General features: G+C 32.7%; 1 protein-coding gene across 1 annotated transcript; it reads right to left on the reverse strand.

Moving 5' to 3' along the window:
• Window positions 1-1,529: 1,529 nt before the first annotated feature.
• On the reverse strand, window positions 1,530-7,424 carry LOC114390700 (serine/threonine-protein kinase Aurora-3-like). The gene is made up of 6 exons (XM_028351585.1): window positions 7,269-7,424; window positions 4,770-4,856; window positions 2,960-3,055; window positions 1,884-2,098; window positions 1,714-1,786; window positions 1,530-1,628 (listed from the first exon to the last, which is right to left on the reverse strand). Exons 1-6 carry the CDS (start codon window positions 7,422-7,424, stop codon window positions 1,530-1,532), a joined length of 726 nt encoding a protein of 241 aa, XP_028207386.1.
• Window positions 7,425-12,991: the final 5,567 nt, after the last annotated feature.

Here is a 12,991-nt window from a genome sequence, read left to right on the forward strand (position 1 = left end):
TTGTTGGGTTCAAATGACGTGAAAGTTAATTTTTTTTTATTCTTTTTCACAATTTTTTTCTCTAGAAAAAAGAATTAACTTTTGATCATTATTTTTTTTAAAATCAATTTATCAACTACATAGAAAAAGAAAAATTATCTATACAATTATCACAAATTAAAATAGATAAAATCTATAATCATCTACTTAAGCATACATGTAAACTCTCTTAACGAAAATTTAGTGCATAAATATACACAATATACATATATATAAGAAAATGAAAATATACAAAAAATTTAAAAGATAAATTAAGCAAATATTGTTCTATTGATTGAAATTGTGGCAGTATTAGAACTACAGTGTAGACAGTCCTTGGGAACTACAATGGCTTAGTCTTGCTTGACCCATTGTAGTAAATTTTTTATCTGTAATTTTCCTATTTGATTACGCATGCAACTCTCACGTATATACATGATCCCAGTTATGCAGCATCTCACTCCCTGCAAATCCCGCACCCAGAACAACCCGAATTTATTGATAATCAGAAAACAGAGACATCATGGGGGGGGATATGCCAAACCCCATGTCTGATAATAAAACCTATACCGAGGCAGCCCTATAACATCCCGGGCAAAATACTCAAAACAAAAAGAAGAAACAATGTCCCAACAAAAAGATTGTCTATTATACACAACAAAATTGGCAATCCTATATGCCCAATGATTGCCTTCCTTAAATATATGCAAGACTCTAAAGCTGATACAAGATAGGCTATGCATGCAAGAGATCCATCTGTTTCTCAAACATCATGGGACCAAAGAATGATTATATATGCATGTACAGCTTGAACCAGCACTCCAGCCACAAAAAATTTCCAATTCCTACTACTCGAAGCTTCAATAGCTATGATAGCATCAAGCAGCTCTACTTCGAGAGCATTAGAATTTCCCAAAAAATTAGCAAAGCTCCCAAGAGCAGCTCCATGCTCATCTCTGAACAGCCCCCACATGCTGCAGGACCCGGGTGGCCCCAAGCTGAACAATACGATATCTCTTTATTTTAGGAAATATACGATTATCTCAAAGTTTAGTTTATCTAATAAAAAGATATCTTAAATTCAATATTGTATCAAAGTTGAAAATTTCAATCGAATTCAAAATTGAATAAGAAAACAAAGAAAAGTATATACTAAGCTATGTGATATGAATAAAAGAGATAGAATGAAAAAATGAGTCATAAATGTGGGAAAAATAGAATGTCTGGTGTTATTGGGATGATATACATGAAACTAATTTGAAACTCTGAATGAACAAATCTCATTATGTATACACAATATTGTCACCACAACCGTGAATTCTTAAAGCCACTAACAATTCTGCGCATTCGTAACCTTCCTAATCCCTATAACAATGGACAGTGTCATCCAAGTTCATAATAGACTTGAACTCCGAAAAACACAAATATTTCATCACATTGCAATATCATATGTACAATTCAGCTCTAATCCCTCTACGCAATAGACAAACATGACTGACAAAAATTTGATACTAGTTGCAGACACCCATAGGATTTGCATTCTTGGTTATCCAAGGATGCTCCATTATCCTCTGAAGTGAGAGCCTTCCTGAAGAGTCTTTTACCAGCAGCTGCATCAATTTACAGATTGCAGTAAGAAGAAGGACCAGATCTGTTTCTCTGAAAGGATCTGTTTTTGCCTGGATATGAACTTACCCGACTAATAAGATTTTTGGCTTCTAAAGAAACATAGGGAGTAGAAGGGAAACTTAGGTCAACTTTCATTATCCTGCACAAATATAAAATACATTACATATGCATTGCAAAAGTGGCATTTATTTTATGATAAACTACACAGTATATACAAGTCTCATGCACTTCCATACCTTTTGAAGGTATCAACTTGACTCTCAACCTCAAATGGAGGAGCACCATAAAGGAACTCATAGCAAAGGATACCCAGAGTCCAGTTATGAACCGCATAATCATGAGCTTTGTTTTCTACCATTTCGGGTGCTAAATAATCCAAGGTTCCGCACATGGTATGCCTTTTGCTTCTAGACTGTACAGACCAACCAAAGTCTGCAATCTTAAGACGACCCTGAAACCAAGCCATTATCAATTTGATTATACAAGTTCCCCCCTAAAGCTCAAATATAAACGGTTCCAACTGCTTGCCAAATGGTTTCATCATATATCTACAACAAGCAACATTCTCAGTGTAAGTTTGCTTTCATTTTTTTAATGGGGAGCAGGGCTAGAAAGGGAAAAAAATGACAAAGTGAATATGGCAGGACTGTAAATTTTCCAAAAACATCCAACCGAGGTGGGGATAAGAACTGATTGAAATGAACTGCAAAATGTTGTATGCTTAGTATTGTGTAGGTAGCTGAATTTTTTTTAGTTGTGTTGCCATAAGTTGATGCCAATTGAAGAAAAATACACTGTTTTGAAACCCGGACCTGACCGGCTGATTGGACCGGGGACCGGGTCACGTGTCTAGTCCAACGCTTCCTAAAAACTGATGCATTCTTAAATCGGCTCAAAACTGCTGAACCGGTTGAAAACCAATAAACCCGGGAGTTAACCGGTTTCGCTTAAAACTGTTTTTTTTTTTTTTAAAAAAAATTCAATAACAACATCGTTTTGGTTTAAAAAAAAAACAGAAAAAATAAATATTATAACTTATGACACTTTTAAAAGTGGTTTACTTTTTATTATTATTATTATTATCAATTTATGTACATTATATTATTTTTTGTTCAATATTATTAGGATATTATATTAAAATATTAAAAAATATATATATTTTATTAAAATTGATTTGACCCTGTTCAACCGTTCACCCTTAAACCAATGCGTTCACGATGACCAGTTCGGTTCTGAGAACATTGGAAAAATACACATTTTATTAGCATGGGCAAAAGGAATGTAAAAAGAGGTAAAAGAAGAGAAAGCATACCTCATGGTTCAGCAACAAATTTTCAGGCTTGATATCCCTGTGAATAACATGCTTCCCATGACAATACGCCAATGCCTTTGTGAGGCTTAAAATATACTAAAATTTTCAAATGAAAGAAAGTTACAAATCTACACAATACAAAAATATTCAAGACTTGCTTAAAAGAGAGTAGTATAGTGACTAGCATAGAATATAATATAAACCCTACTAAGAATTTTTTTTCTAATCCATTTTCACTCAATTTCTTTATAGTTCCATATTTTACAGCATGTCAATACAATAAGTTCTGCAGCCACATAATCACAAGCATATCATAACTTGATAGTATTTAATTAATTGTAAAAGAAAAAAAAATCTGCTCTTTTCCCATCCAATCTCTCCAGTTATTTAATCAATTTTCTCAAAAAACAAACTACGGTTTCTTTCTGCTTTCCCTCATTTTTTTCCTCAAAATTCAAAACCCAATAATCTAACACAATGCCTAGAACCAATGAAAATGCTCATCATTCAGCAACTAAGACAAAGTTGGGCTACCTACAAAGTCCAAAAGAAGGCCAGATTAAAGCATTAGAATCACGAAGGGCATCATGTAACAAGGAAAAGATTACACCGGATACACAACCTTCACAACATCATAAGTCGCTACTCTTTTTTTTTTGCACTGCAAATATCTGATAGTATTAATAAAACTTCAGTACTAGGTGTACTGAAAATGATAGATAATTACAAAGGCATATTCTGCCAAACCCAACTACAAAATATATCTCATAAGCTTGGGACCCAAACATGAAACACCCCTAAGACATTTCTTCCTTAAGTCTAGTAGACCACTGGTTAAAATGAATATGGAAGTTTGTCTCCATTCCATTTAACCAAGACCAAGTGTGAAATAGAGCTTCATCCATGACTTTTTCGGAGCAGAAATTCTGGTTGTTGAACACCAAAGAATTCCTATGCTTCCAAATAGTCATGGATAAAGCAACCCATAGAACTTGCCATCTTTTATCCACTAAGCTTTTCCCACTCCATAGAGAGAATTGCTTGAAGTGATCTCGAGGCTCAATGGAGAATGGACCCACTCTATTGACCCATCATAAGTCACTACTCTAGGTAAAATCAACTCAAGAAACTACGTACCCGTAGTTTACAAGTAAAATCAATCATCTTTCACACCTTGTCTTCACTTTATCTCATGTTTTCAAAAGTTTGTATAAAGAATAGTAAAAGCAGAATAACAAATTTTCTTAAACCAAATTACAATCCCTTGCCATACCAAAGCAGGTTTAATAATCAAGTTTAATTTAAGTATACATTACAATCAGGTTCAAGTTCAACAACATTCAAAATCAAACACACAATAACTGCATCTTTGGTTTCACAATGGATTTCCAAAATTCCAATGAAATACCAATATTCATGTTTTTAGTCTCACATCGAGGGATTGATGCTGAAGCCAGAATCGAGTTTTAGTTGAAGAACCTTCATTTAACTTTTGCTATGGAACAATTTTTTTATTATTAATTAACTTTTTTTTGGAATAAAAACAACATCTAATTATAAATTACTTCATTTCAAACATGCAACTGAACTGAATCTTCAAAAGAGGCATATACAGAGACCAACATATTAAAAAAATGGTCCACGACCATGATTTGGGCCTCAACATCAAGGTTTTTTCAGTATCCAAGACCGCAACTAATGCAATTAGGACCGTATCGGTCGCATTTGTCCGCAATTTGCCACAATGCAACAAAACGGCAATTTGTGAACATTGACAAAGACACATTGAGTGAGAGTAAGAAACGGTTACCATAGGAGCTTGCTTCTCATTAAAATGGCCTTTTTTGTTAAGCTCCTTGTAAAGCTCCCCATTGTGAGCATATTGAGAGTACTCTAGCTATAAATAGACATATTAGGTCAATTTTCAGACCTATGATACATCTTTATGTTTTGTCTTCCTCTTAAATTCGTTTTCCCTTCTCCCTCTTCCAAAACCCTATTTTTTTCCTGCATACACCTAAATCTGTCTCAGTAAAACAATAATTTCAAACTCGTTAACCGTTGGATCGTTGTGAAATTTGACAACAAGGTTTGAAAATTATTTTCACACACAACCACCATTGGGATTCATCAGATAATGTTTGTAGTGGAATAATTTTCCATTGCACTGAACTTTCTCTTTTCCAACATACACCCAAACCTGTCCCAGTAAACTTATGATCCCATAATTTTTAACCGTTGGATTGTCTTGAAATTTGGACACCTGGTCGGAAATTCATTTCCGAACATCTCCACCGTTGGGAATTTCAAATTACTATCTGTGGATGGAGAAATACTCATGACATTCAGATAGTGGTATAAAGGCTTTAATCCCTTTTACTTCTCTCTGACGCTTGGAAACCCTAGCAGAACAATCAGAGGAAAAACTTGAGAAATCTCAAGAAATCGCTAGAGATGCCGCTATCGCTGCCGGAGTACACATGTGAACCCGCTTAGAGGTAAGGGATGAGTTTATCGCAATTAGGATTAGAATGAACATGTGTAGGGATCCTTAGAGGATTAAATTGAGATTTATTTTGGGATGTTTATTGAATTATAATTTTCCTTTACGAATATAAATACGATATTGTTGTGTTTGACAGACCAATTGATATCCTGATGCGAATTGGTTGATAAACTTGAGTGCTTTTGGTGTTTACATGTTTTTGATCTATGATTTTGATTCATTGATTTTAATATGATTGTCTGGAATTGATTAAGGGGTTTTACTCCCCATGTTGTGAGAAATATTTTGTATAAATTGTTATATTAAGATTATGAAATGGTGATTCAAATTGTGAGTAAGTGGCAAATTGAACCTAGGATGAATTGTGAGATACATGTGTATTGAGATATTATGTGTATTGAGTTGTGAGCTATGAACTTTGCAATCACACAATTGTAAGACTCTTTTAGGGCAACGAGTTTTTGCGCGATGAATATTGTGACGAGATCCACTGTGGGAACCCAACGAGTTGAATCACTTTGAGGCACGACGAGTTAAAATGATTTTGAAAACAATTGAGTAGTTATGTGCATTGCATAGTTTATAGGTAAAGTCTATATGTGTGTCATGTATATATTAATATTGTGTGATGTGTATATGATTTATGACGTGTAATAACATGCTGCTTTGGAATTATATCATTGTGATTGAGATTGAGTGTATGTGATAAATTGAGTATGTATTGAATTGTAGTATACATGTGTATTGAGATGTTGTGTGCATTGAGTTATTAGCTACGAACTATACAATCGCATGACTGTAACGAATTTAATCACAAGTTCGACGAGATAAAATTATTTTGAGAACAATTGAGGAGTTGCGTGTTTTGTATAGTTCATATAGAGTCTGCATGCTAAAATTCTTTCTGGGTTGGACCTGAATTAGGAGGGAAAGGCCTTAACGGACTCTTTAGAGTGTAGGCCTTGGAGTAAATACACTCGGTTTGAATGTTCCTTGAAGCCTATGTTGACCCCATATGGTTGGAGTGTTCTTGCAAAATAGAGTGACCCTGACTGGTCTCCCTATGATTTTACCCAATGAGAGTGACCTGACTTACTAGTGTGTGGTTTGTCTTGTCATGTACTCCTAGGGGCCCAACGAGGTTTTCACTGACATGGTACCACATTGCATATAGGATTGAGTCTTAGTATATTTGTTGCATAACGCTTGTGTATTGATTGATATTGATTGGTTGAGTGATATTGTCTTTGACCCTTGAGTACGTGAATGATGTGAAATTAAATGAGGCGTGTTGTGTTGAGGTGTGCTGTTACGCGGCAGGTGGTGGAATGACATTGGCTGTGTTTAAGTAAGTTGTATTTCATTTATATGATATGTATATCTATGTTGTCATGTTTCTCTCTATTAGTTAGGAATGTGATAACTCACTCCCCGTATATTATTTGTGTTTGGATCCTGTGATGATCTCGAACTTTGTGTTCGTGGGAGCAGATGGTTAGGTGAATGGCTATGGAGAACCTCATGCTAGAAGACGTTGGAACATAATGCTCTGATAGGATGTGACATTGTAGTATAGGTTTCTATATTAATTGCATGAAGTCTTGAACAACCTTGTTTTGAGCCGAGATGATTTTGTTATTTATTTGGATAAGTTTTATTATGATGTTAGAAAAGTAACTGTGAGCCTTTTACCCTTTGAAATGTTTTTATTTAAATGTGTTTTTAAAACTTTAATTAATTCTGCATTCCTATTTCTTTTATTATTAGTACATATATGTATGGGGTAAAGGGTGTCATAAATACCACCTTCGTCACTACCACCATTAGTAATGTCTCATCCACTACCACCATTGGCATTGTCACAACCACCAATGCCACCACCTCCACTATCGCCATTGCCAACACGACCATAATTGATGTCTCTATGACCGCTATTGCTGATATCACCATCATCACCATTGTCGTTACTACCATATAGAAATACTCTTCAATTAATTTTAATACGATATGAAACTTTCAAAATGAATTTATTTAAAATTAATCATATTTTAAAGATTGGTTTAAAATTTTTGTGAAACTAAAACTAAAAACTCATTGTTATTTTTAAATTTGAAACTTAAAACTAAACCACCCCAAACAGGACCTAAATGATCAATAACAATTTCTTTTGACAACATCAAATATTTAATTGCTTAAATAAAGAAAAAAATATTCATGCACACAAAAGATAACAAAATAATTTTCTCATATTGTAAAGTAGAAACATTAACTTATGTTTATTTTACAATTTACAAAATTACAATTGACAAGTGGTCAACAATTACATATTTGCGAAATGCTAATTATAACAATCATTTTCTTATGTACAACAATAACAAAAGCTTATCCTACTGGGTGAGGTCGACGGTATGGATCACCAAGGTTATTCGACACGGTTAAAAATCAAAATTTTAAATATATTAGTTATTTAATTTGAGATCTCCTTCAATGATTTCTCGTACATCCTTTTCAAACTCCCTCAATTCCTTTTCACAATACTAAAAATCATGTAATTTACTCTTCTAACTAACGTCTTTTGTGATCTTTTTTATACATGCCCAAACATCTTAATCAATTCTCTATTATTTTTATTTCTCAATGTGCGCTACACCAATGTTTTCTCATATATAATCATTTTGTTTTTTTTTTCTTTTTTTAAATAATCACACATCTATCTTAACATTCTTATTTTTATTACTCCACTTTTTTTCATGTTGCTTTAAATTCCGGCCAACATTAAACTACTACATGCATTTTCTTATGTAGCTACAGAATTTTAAAAAGATTAATCATGTCTTAAAAAATTATTTATTGAAGATAAATAACCTGAAATCAAGCTTTAAGTTTGACAAATATACTTCTTTAAGATAAAGTCTAGTTCTACCCAACTTTATTCCTATATATATCACCAATCACTTCATAGTCAACACCATTGTATTAAGTTTAAATATGAAAAATTATAAATCCATACAAATTATAATTTCTACACTAAATTTCTTTATTGGCATAAATTATCAATATTGTTGATGCTTTCCTTTGTTTGGTTGTTATCTTTTGCTCGATTCTTCCCTTTTTGACAGTAGACGTGGTAAAAACAAGTTCAACTCATTGAGTAGATTCATTTGACCCATTTCTTTTGATAGAGGAGGTTGGTGTTTTCAATCTATCAACCCACTTTGACTTGTCATGCTTAATCTGCTAATCAGAAAAAATTCTGAACAGGTCAATCCCCCAACTTTTTTTTACTTGGAACTTGGAAGATGATATTTTAATTTATTTATTTTGCACTTTTGGGAAGTTGTTTACACATTAAAACTATTGCTTTTGAACTGTTGTTTTATTTATTTTGCCTTCTTAGCATGGAAAAGACTGCTATTTGGTTGGTGATAAAAAATTTCAAATGCTAATGATGCAATATTTAATAATTTTTTATTGTCTTTATATTTTATTAGTAAAGTTTGTACATTTGTATTTTTTTTACTTTATTTGTTATTATTTTTAACAAGTTGACTTGCAAATAAGCGAAACCAATAGAATCCCCCAACAACTTGCCACTTTTTTCTTTAATCAACCAAAAGAAAATCTATTAAAAGAGGTACAAGGGGTACCAACCCTTCTACAAAAGCACATACGTAACCAAGTATATGTTCCTTTCCCAACATAACTCAGCAGTGTGTGTTCCTATTTCAACCTTTAATTACAAACATAACAATTCCATTCACACTACTTCCTATACCAGCTAGCTATCCCCTTCTTTGCAGAATAGACCGTGCCTTTGGATTCAGGCAATTTATTTCCCAATCCACCACTAATTAATCAGGGTTGGCTATGATTTCCAATCCACCACTTTACCAATACAAGTTAATTTGCCCTGTGCTATTTTATTGCAAATCCAATCATTTATAATTCCTTAAAATAGAAGCAACAGATTATAAAATGAAAAGGCTATATTAAAATGGAAAATAAATTAAACCATACTAATTCAGATATTTTGTTTAAGAAGAGGAAAGAGTGCCATTATCTCTAAATAGATTATTTTTTCTTAAACAAGGAAAAAACCAAGTTAATTAAGGGAAAAAGGTATAGACGTGCTGAACAACATATATGAAACATTTCCTCTCTTGTAATTTATTATTGAGAAAAGAAAACTTAAATTGCAAGCACTGTATATACACAGGGCAACGACATTTTAAAATTATGCTTTCTATATTCTTTTTTTTATGCCCACCTGTGTTTTAGGTAATAAATAGGTAATAAATATTTTCCTGTTTTAATTTCTTAATTAATATTCTAAAAATACTGGTTAGATATATAATACGTTACAACCAAATACACTTGGACATCTTGGATTGCTCATGGCTAGCACCTAATTTATTTTCTTCCCCCAAGACTGCCACTGCTACCTTAATATATTTCTTATAATTAGCGCAAGACTAGAGATGACATAATAAAATTTGGGTACATCAAATTTTTCTCCTATATATATATATATATATATATATATATATAGTAAACACATTAAAAAACATCAAAATTATTGCATCTGATGGAACCACCGTTACCATTTCTGACGAGCAATCTTGCATTTTGCCAGCTTCCATATTGAGGGCGTGCCACGAGAACAACACTATCGCTACTACACGGTCTCGTCGGATCTTGAACAACACAATGAGGGCACATGTTAGGATTCCAAACCCCAATGCTTCTAACTTGATCAAACAAGTAAAACAAGGCACAAGAAGGGTGTTGGTTGGGGCCCTCCACATCTACACCGGTTTCAAAGACGATTTTATAACTAACTTTTGTCATTGAAGACTTCATCCCAATACCATTTTTTAAAAATCATCTCCATTTTAAAACTTGGTATTTATAAAATTATCACCATCTGATATTTTAAGATGTTTTTATTGAAATCGTCAGGGAAAGTCCGTCGTTAAAAATGATTTTGTTAGTAGTGGTACAATATTATGTAAGAATTAATGTCTCATGTGAGATGCATGTGACTTATAGGGACTAATAAGTAAATAATTAACGATTAAGGCCTAAATTGTAATTGGGCTTAATAGGAGAAGTTTCTAGAACTAACTGTTACTTGATGGGAGTAATGGTTATAAAAGGGGCTTAATACCCACTAACGTGAAATAAGGTCCCCTTCCTGACCAGAAAAGTGTTCTCTCTTACTCATAGCCATCATCACGAATGGAGAGAGACAGAAAAGAAAGGCCTAAGGAAGTGATATCTTATTTCTCTCATCTTTCAAGGAAATCAAAGTGCACTGGAGAGAATTCCTATGGAGAAAGGTACAAGTCTTCCTATGGAGAAAGGTACACACCATTATCTATTGTTGTTTATTGATTGTTTGTGAGAATCATAGGTTTCAAGATTCTGTTGTTTCCTATCATTGATAGTCTAGGAAACACCTTAAGAATTTTTACATGTGGTATCAGAGCATGTGTTATGAAATTTATGATTCTCCAAGAATGATTTAATTTCTCCCAATTATGTATGAACCCTAATTATGAAATTTAGGGATAATTTAATTTCTTCAAATTATGCATCAAACCTAATTATGAAATTTAGGAATTTTAATTTCTATTACATGTATTTTTAATTAAAGTACATGTTTGGATAATGTGTTTTTGGCATTAATTATGTTTTTCCGCCGCAAAGTATGAAATTTTGTATGAAAGAAATATTATACAAAACTTCAAAGAGAAAGCTTATGCTGTCAATTTTATTTCTAATAGAGAAAGTTGTCTTTTCATTAACGTTATTTATATATTAAATTATGGAAAGAATGACGCGCTATGCTGTGAATTGGTTTTGTAAAGTTGTGCGGCTGATGTACCTTTCTTTCAATTCCAATTGAAAAGCCGCTGCTACGCGTACCTTCCTTGTAGGGGAATTAGAAATTTTGAATATTGCTATTTGCAACCCATTTTGCTATTTCCAGTCCCACTTGTGTTTTCTTTTTCTGGAAATTATTATTAAACGTTATTGAAGGATTGAAGTTTATATCCTGTAATTAAATTAATGTGAATGCTTTGAAATTATTGGTAGCAGTAAATATATGTATATGCTACATATTTGCTTGAACGTGTTTGAATGCAAAAACATAAATAAATACAAATATTATTTTATGGTCTAGAACGAAATTAATAGAATGGTTATGAATTGTTAATAGCAATAAGTATGTACAAGCCATATATATTTTGTTGGAATTAAATGTATGTTGAATTTGTTAGTCACCAAAGTGGCCAAATTTGTAAGGTTATTTAATTCCAAATTAATGATTATTTCAATAATATTTGGTTGGAATTAAATGTATGTTGAATTTGTTAGTCACCAAAGTGGCCAAATTTGTAAGGTTATTTAATTCCAACTTAATGATTATTCCAATTACTCATAGAATAATGGATGCTAAATTATATGATTATTGATTTATGGGTAATTGAAATTCATTGTTATAAGGCATTTATGGATCGCCCAAAGGTTGATTAGTTGTTCTTATAATTAATGAATATAATTGTAGGCGATTTGTGTGTATCATTAGTTTTATTTATATGCCCAAAGGAAATAGATACTACTAATTGATGCATATTTAATTGCCAAATAATGTTAAAATTTTATTAGCATCATTATGTTTGTATGTTGTGTGTTGGTGTATCACCCAAAGGAGAACATCAATATACATTGTTCGTTATCTAAATGAATCGTATGTATGACATATATTTTATGTCTCAAAACACTTATGTGAATTTTATTATGTAATACATGTTTTGAATTCATTGGATTCTTATGCATCATCTGTACCAATTTTAATGGGCTTAACTTCTCTGACAGAAATGAACAAGTCCAATTTCACCTTAGTGTTTTGGATCATGATCTTGCTATGTTGAAAGAGAAGTTTGTTACTATTATTGATGCTAGTAGCAATGAAGAGAAAGTCCATTATAAAACTTGGGAAAGATCTAACAGACTCAGCCTAATGTTGATGAGAATGACTGTTGCAAACGATATTAAGACAACTCTCCCTAAAATCGAAAGTGCTAAAAAGTTTATGTGATTAGTGGGAGAGTGCTCTCAAACAGCTGATAAGTCTATTGCTGGGACATTAATGAGTACATTGACCACCATGAAGTTTGATGGTTCACGTACTATGTATGAACATGTCATTGAGATGACAAACATTGCAGCAAGACTTAAGACCTTGGAAATATAATGGCTATGAATGAGAACTTTCTTGTTCAGTTTATTCTAAACTCATTACCGTTTGAGTTTGGCCCGTTCTAAATGAACTATAATACCATGAAAGATAAATGGAATGTGCATGAATTGCACAGTATGTTAGTTCAGGAAGAAATGAGGCTTAAGAATCAAGGAAGTCACTCAATTCATTATGTAAGCCACCAAGGAAATCAAGGAGCTTCAAAAGAAATTTATGAAGAAGCATGATAAAGGCAAAGGGTCATTAAAGAACAATGACG

This window comes from Glycine soja, chromosome 1, assembly GCF_004193775.1.
Source record: "Glycine soja cultivar W05 chromosome 1, ASM419377v2, whole genome shotgun sequence".
In the NCBI taxonomy this organism is placed as follows: Eukaryota; Viridiplantae; Streptophyta; class Magnoliopsida; order Fabales; family Fabaceae; genus Glycine; species Glycine soja.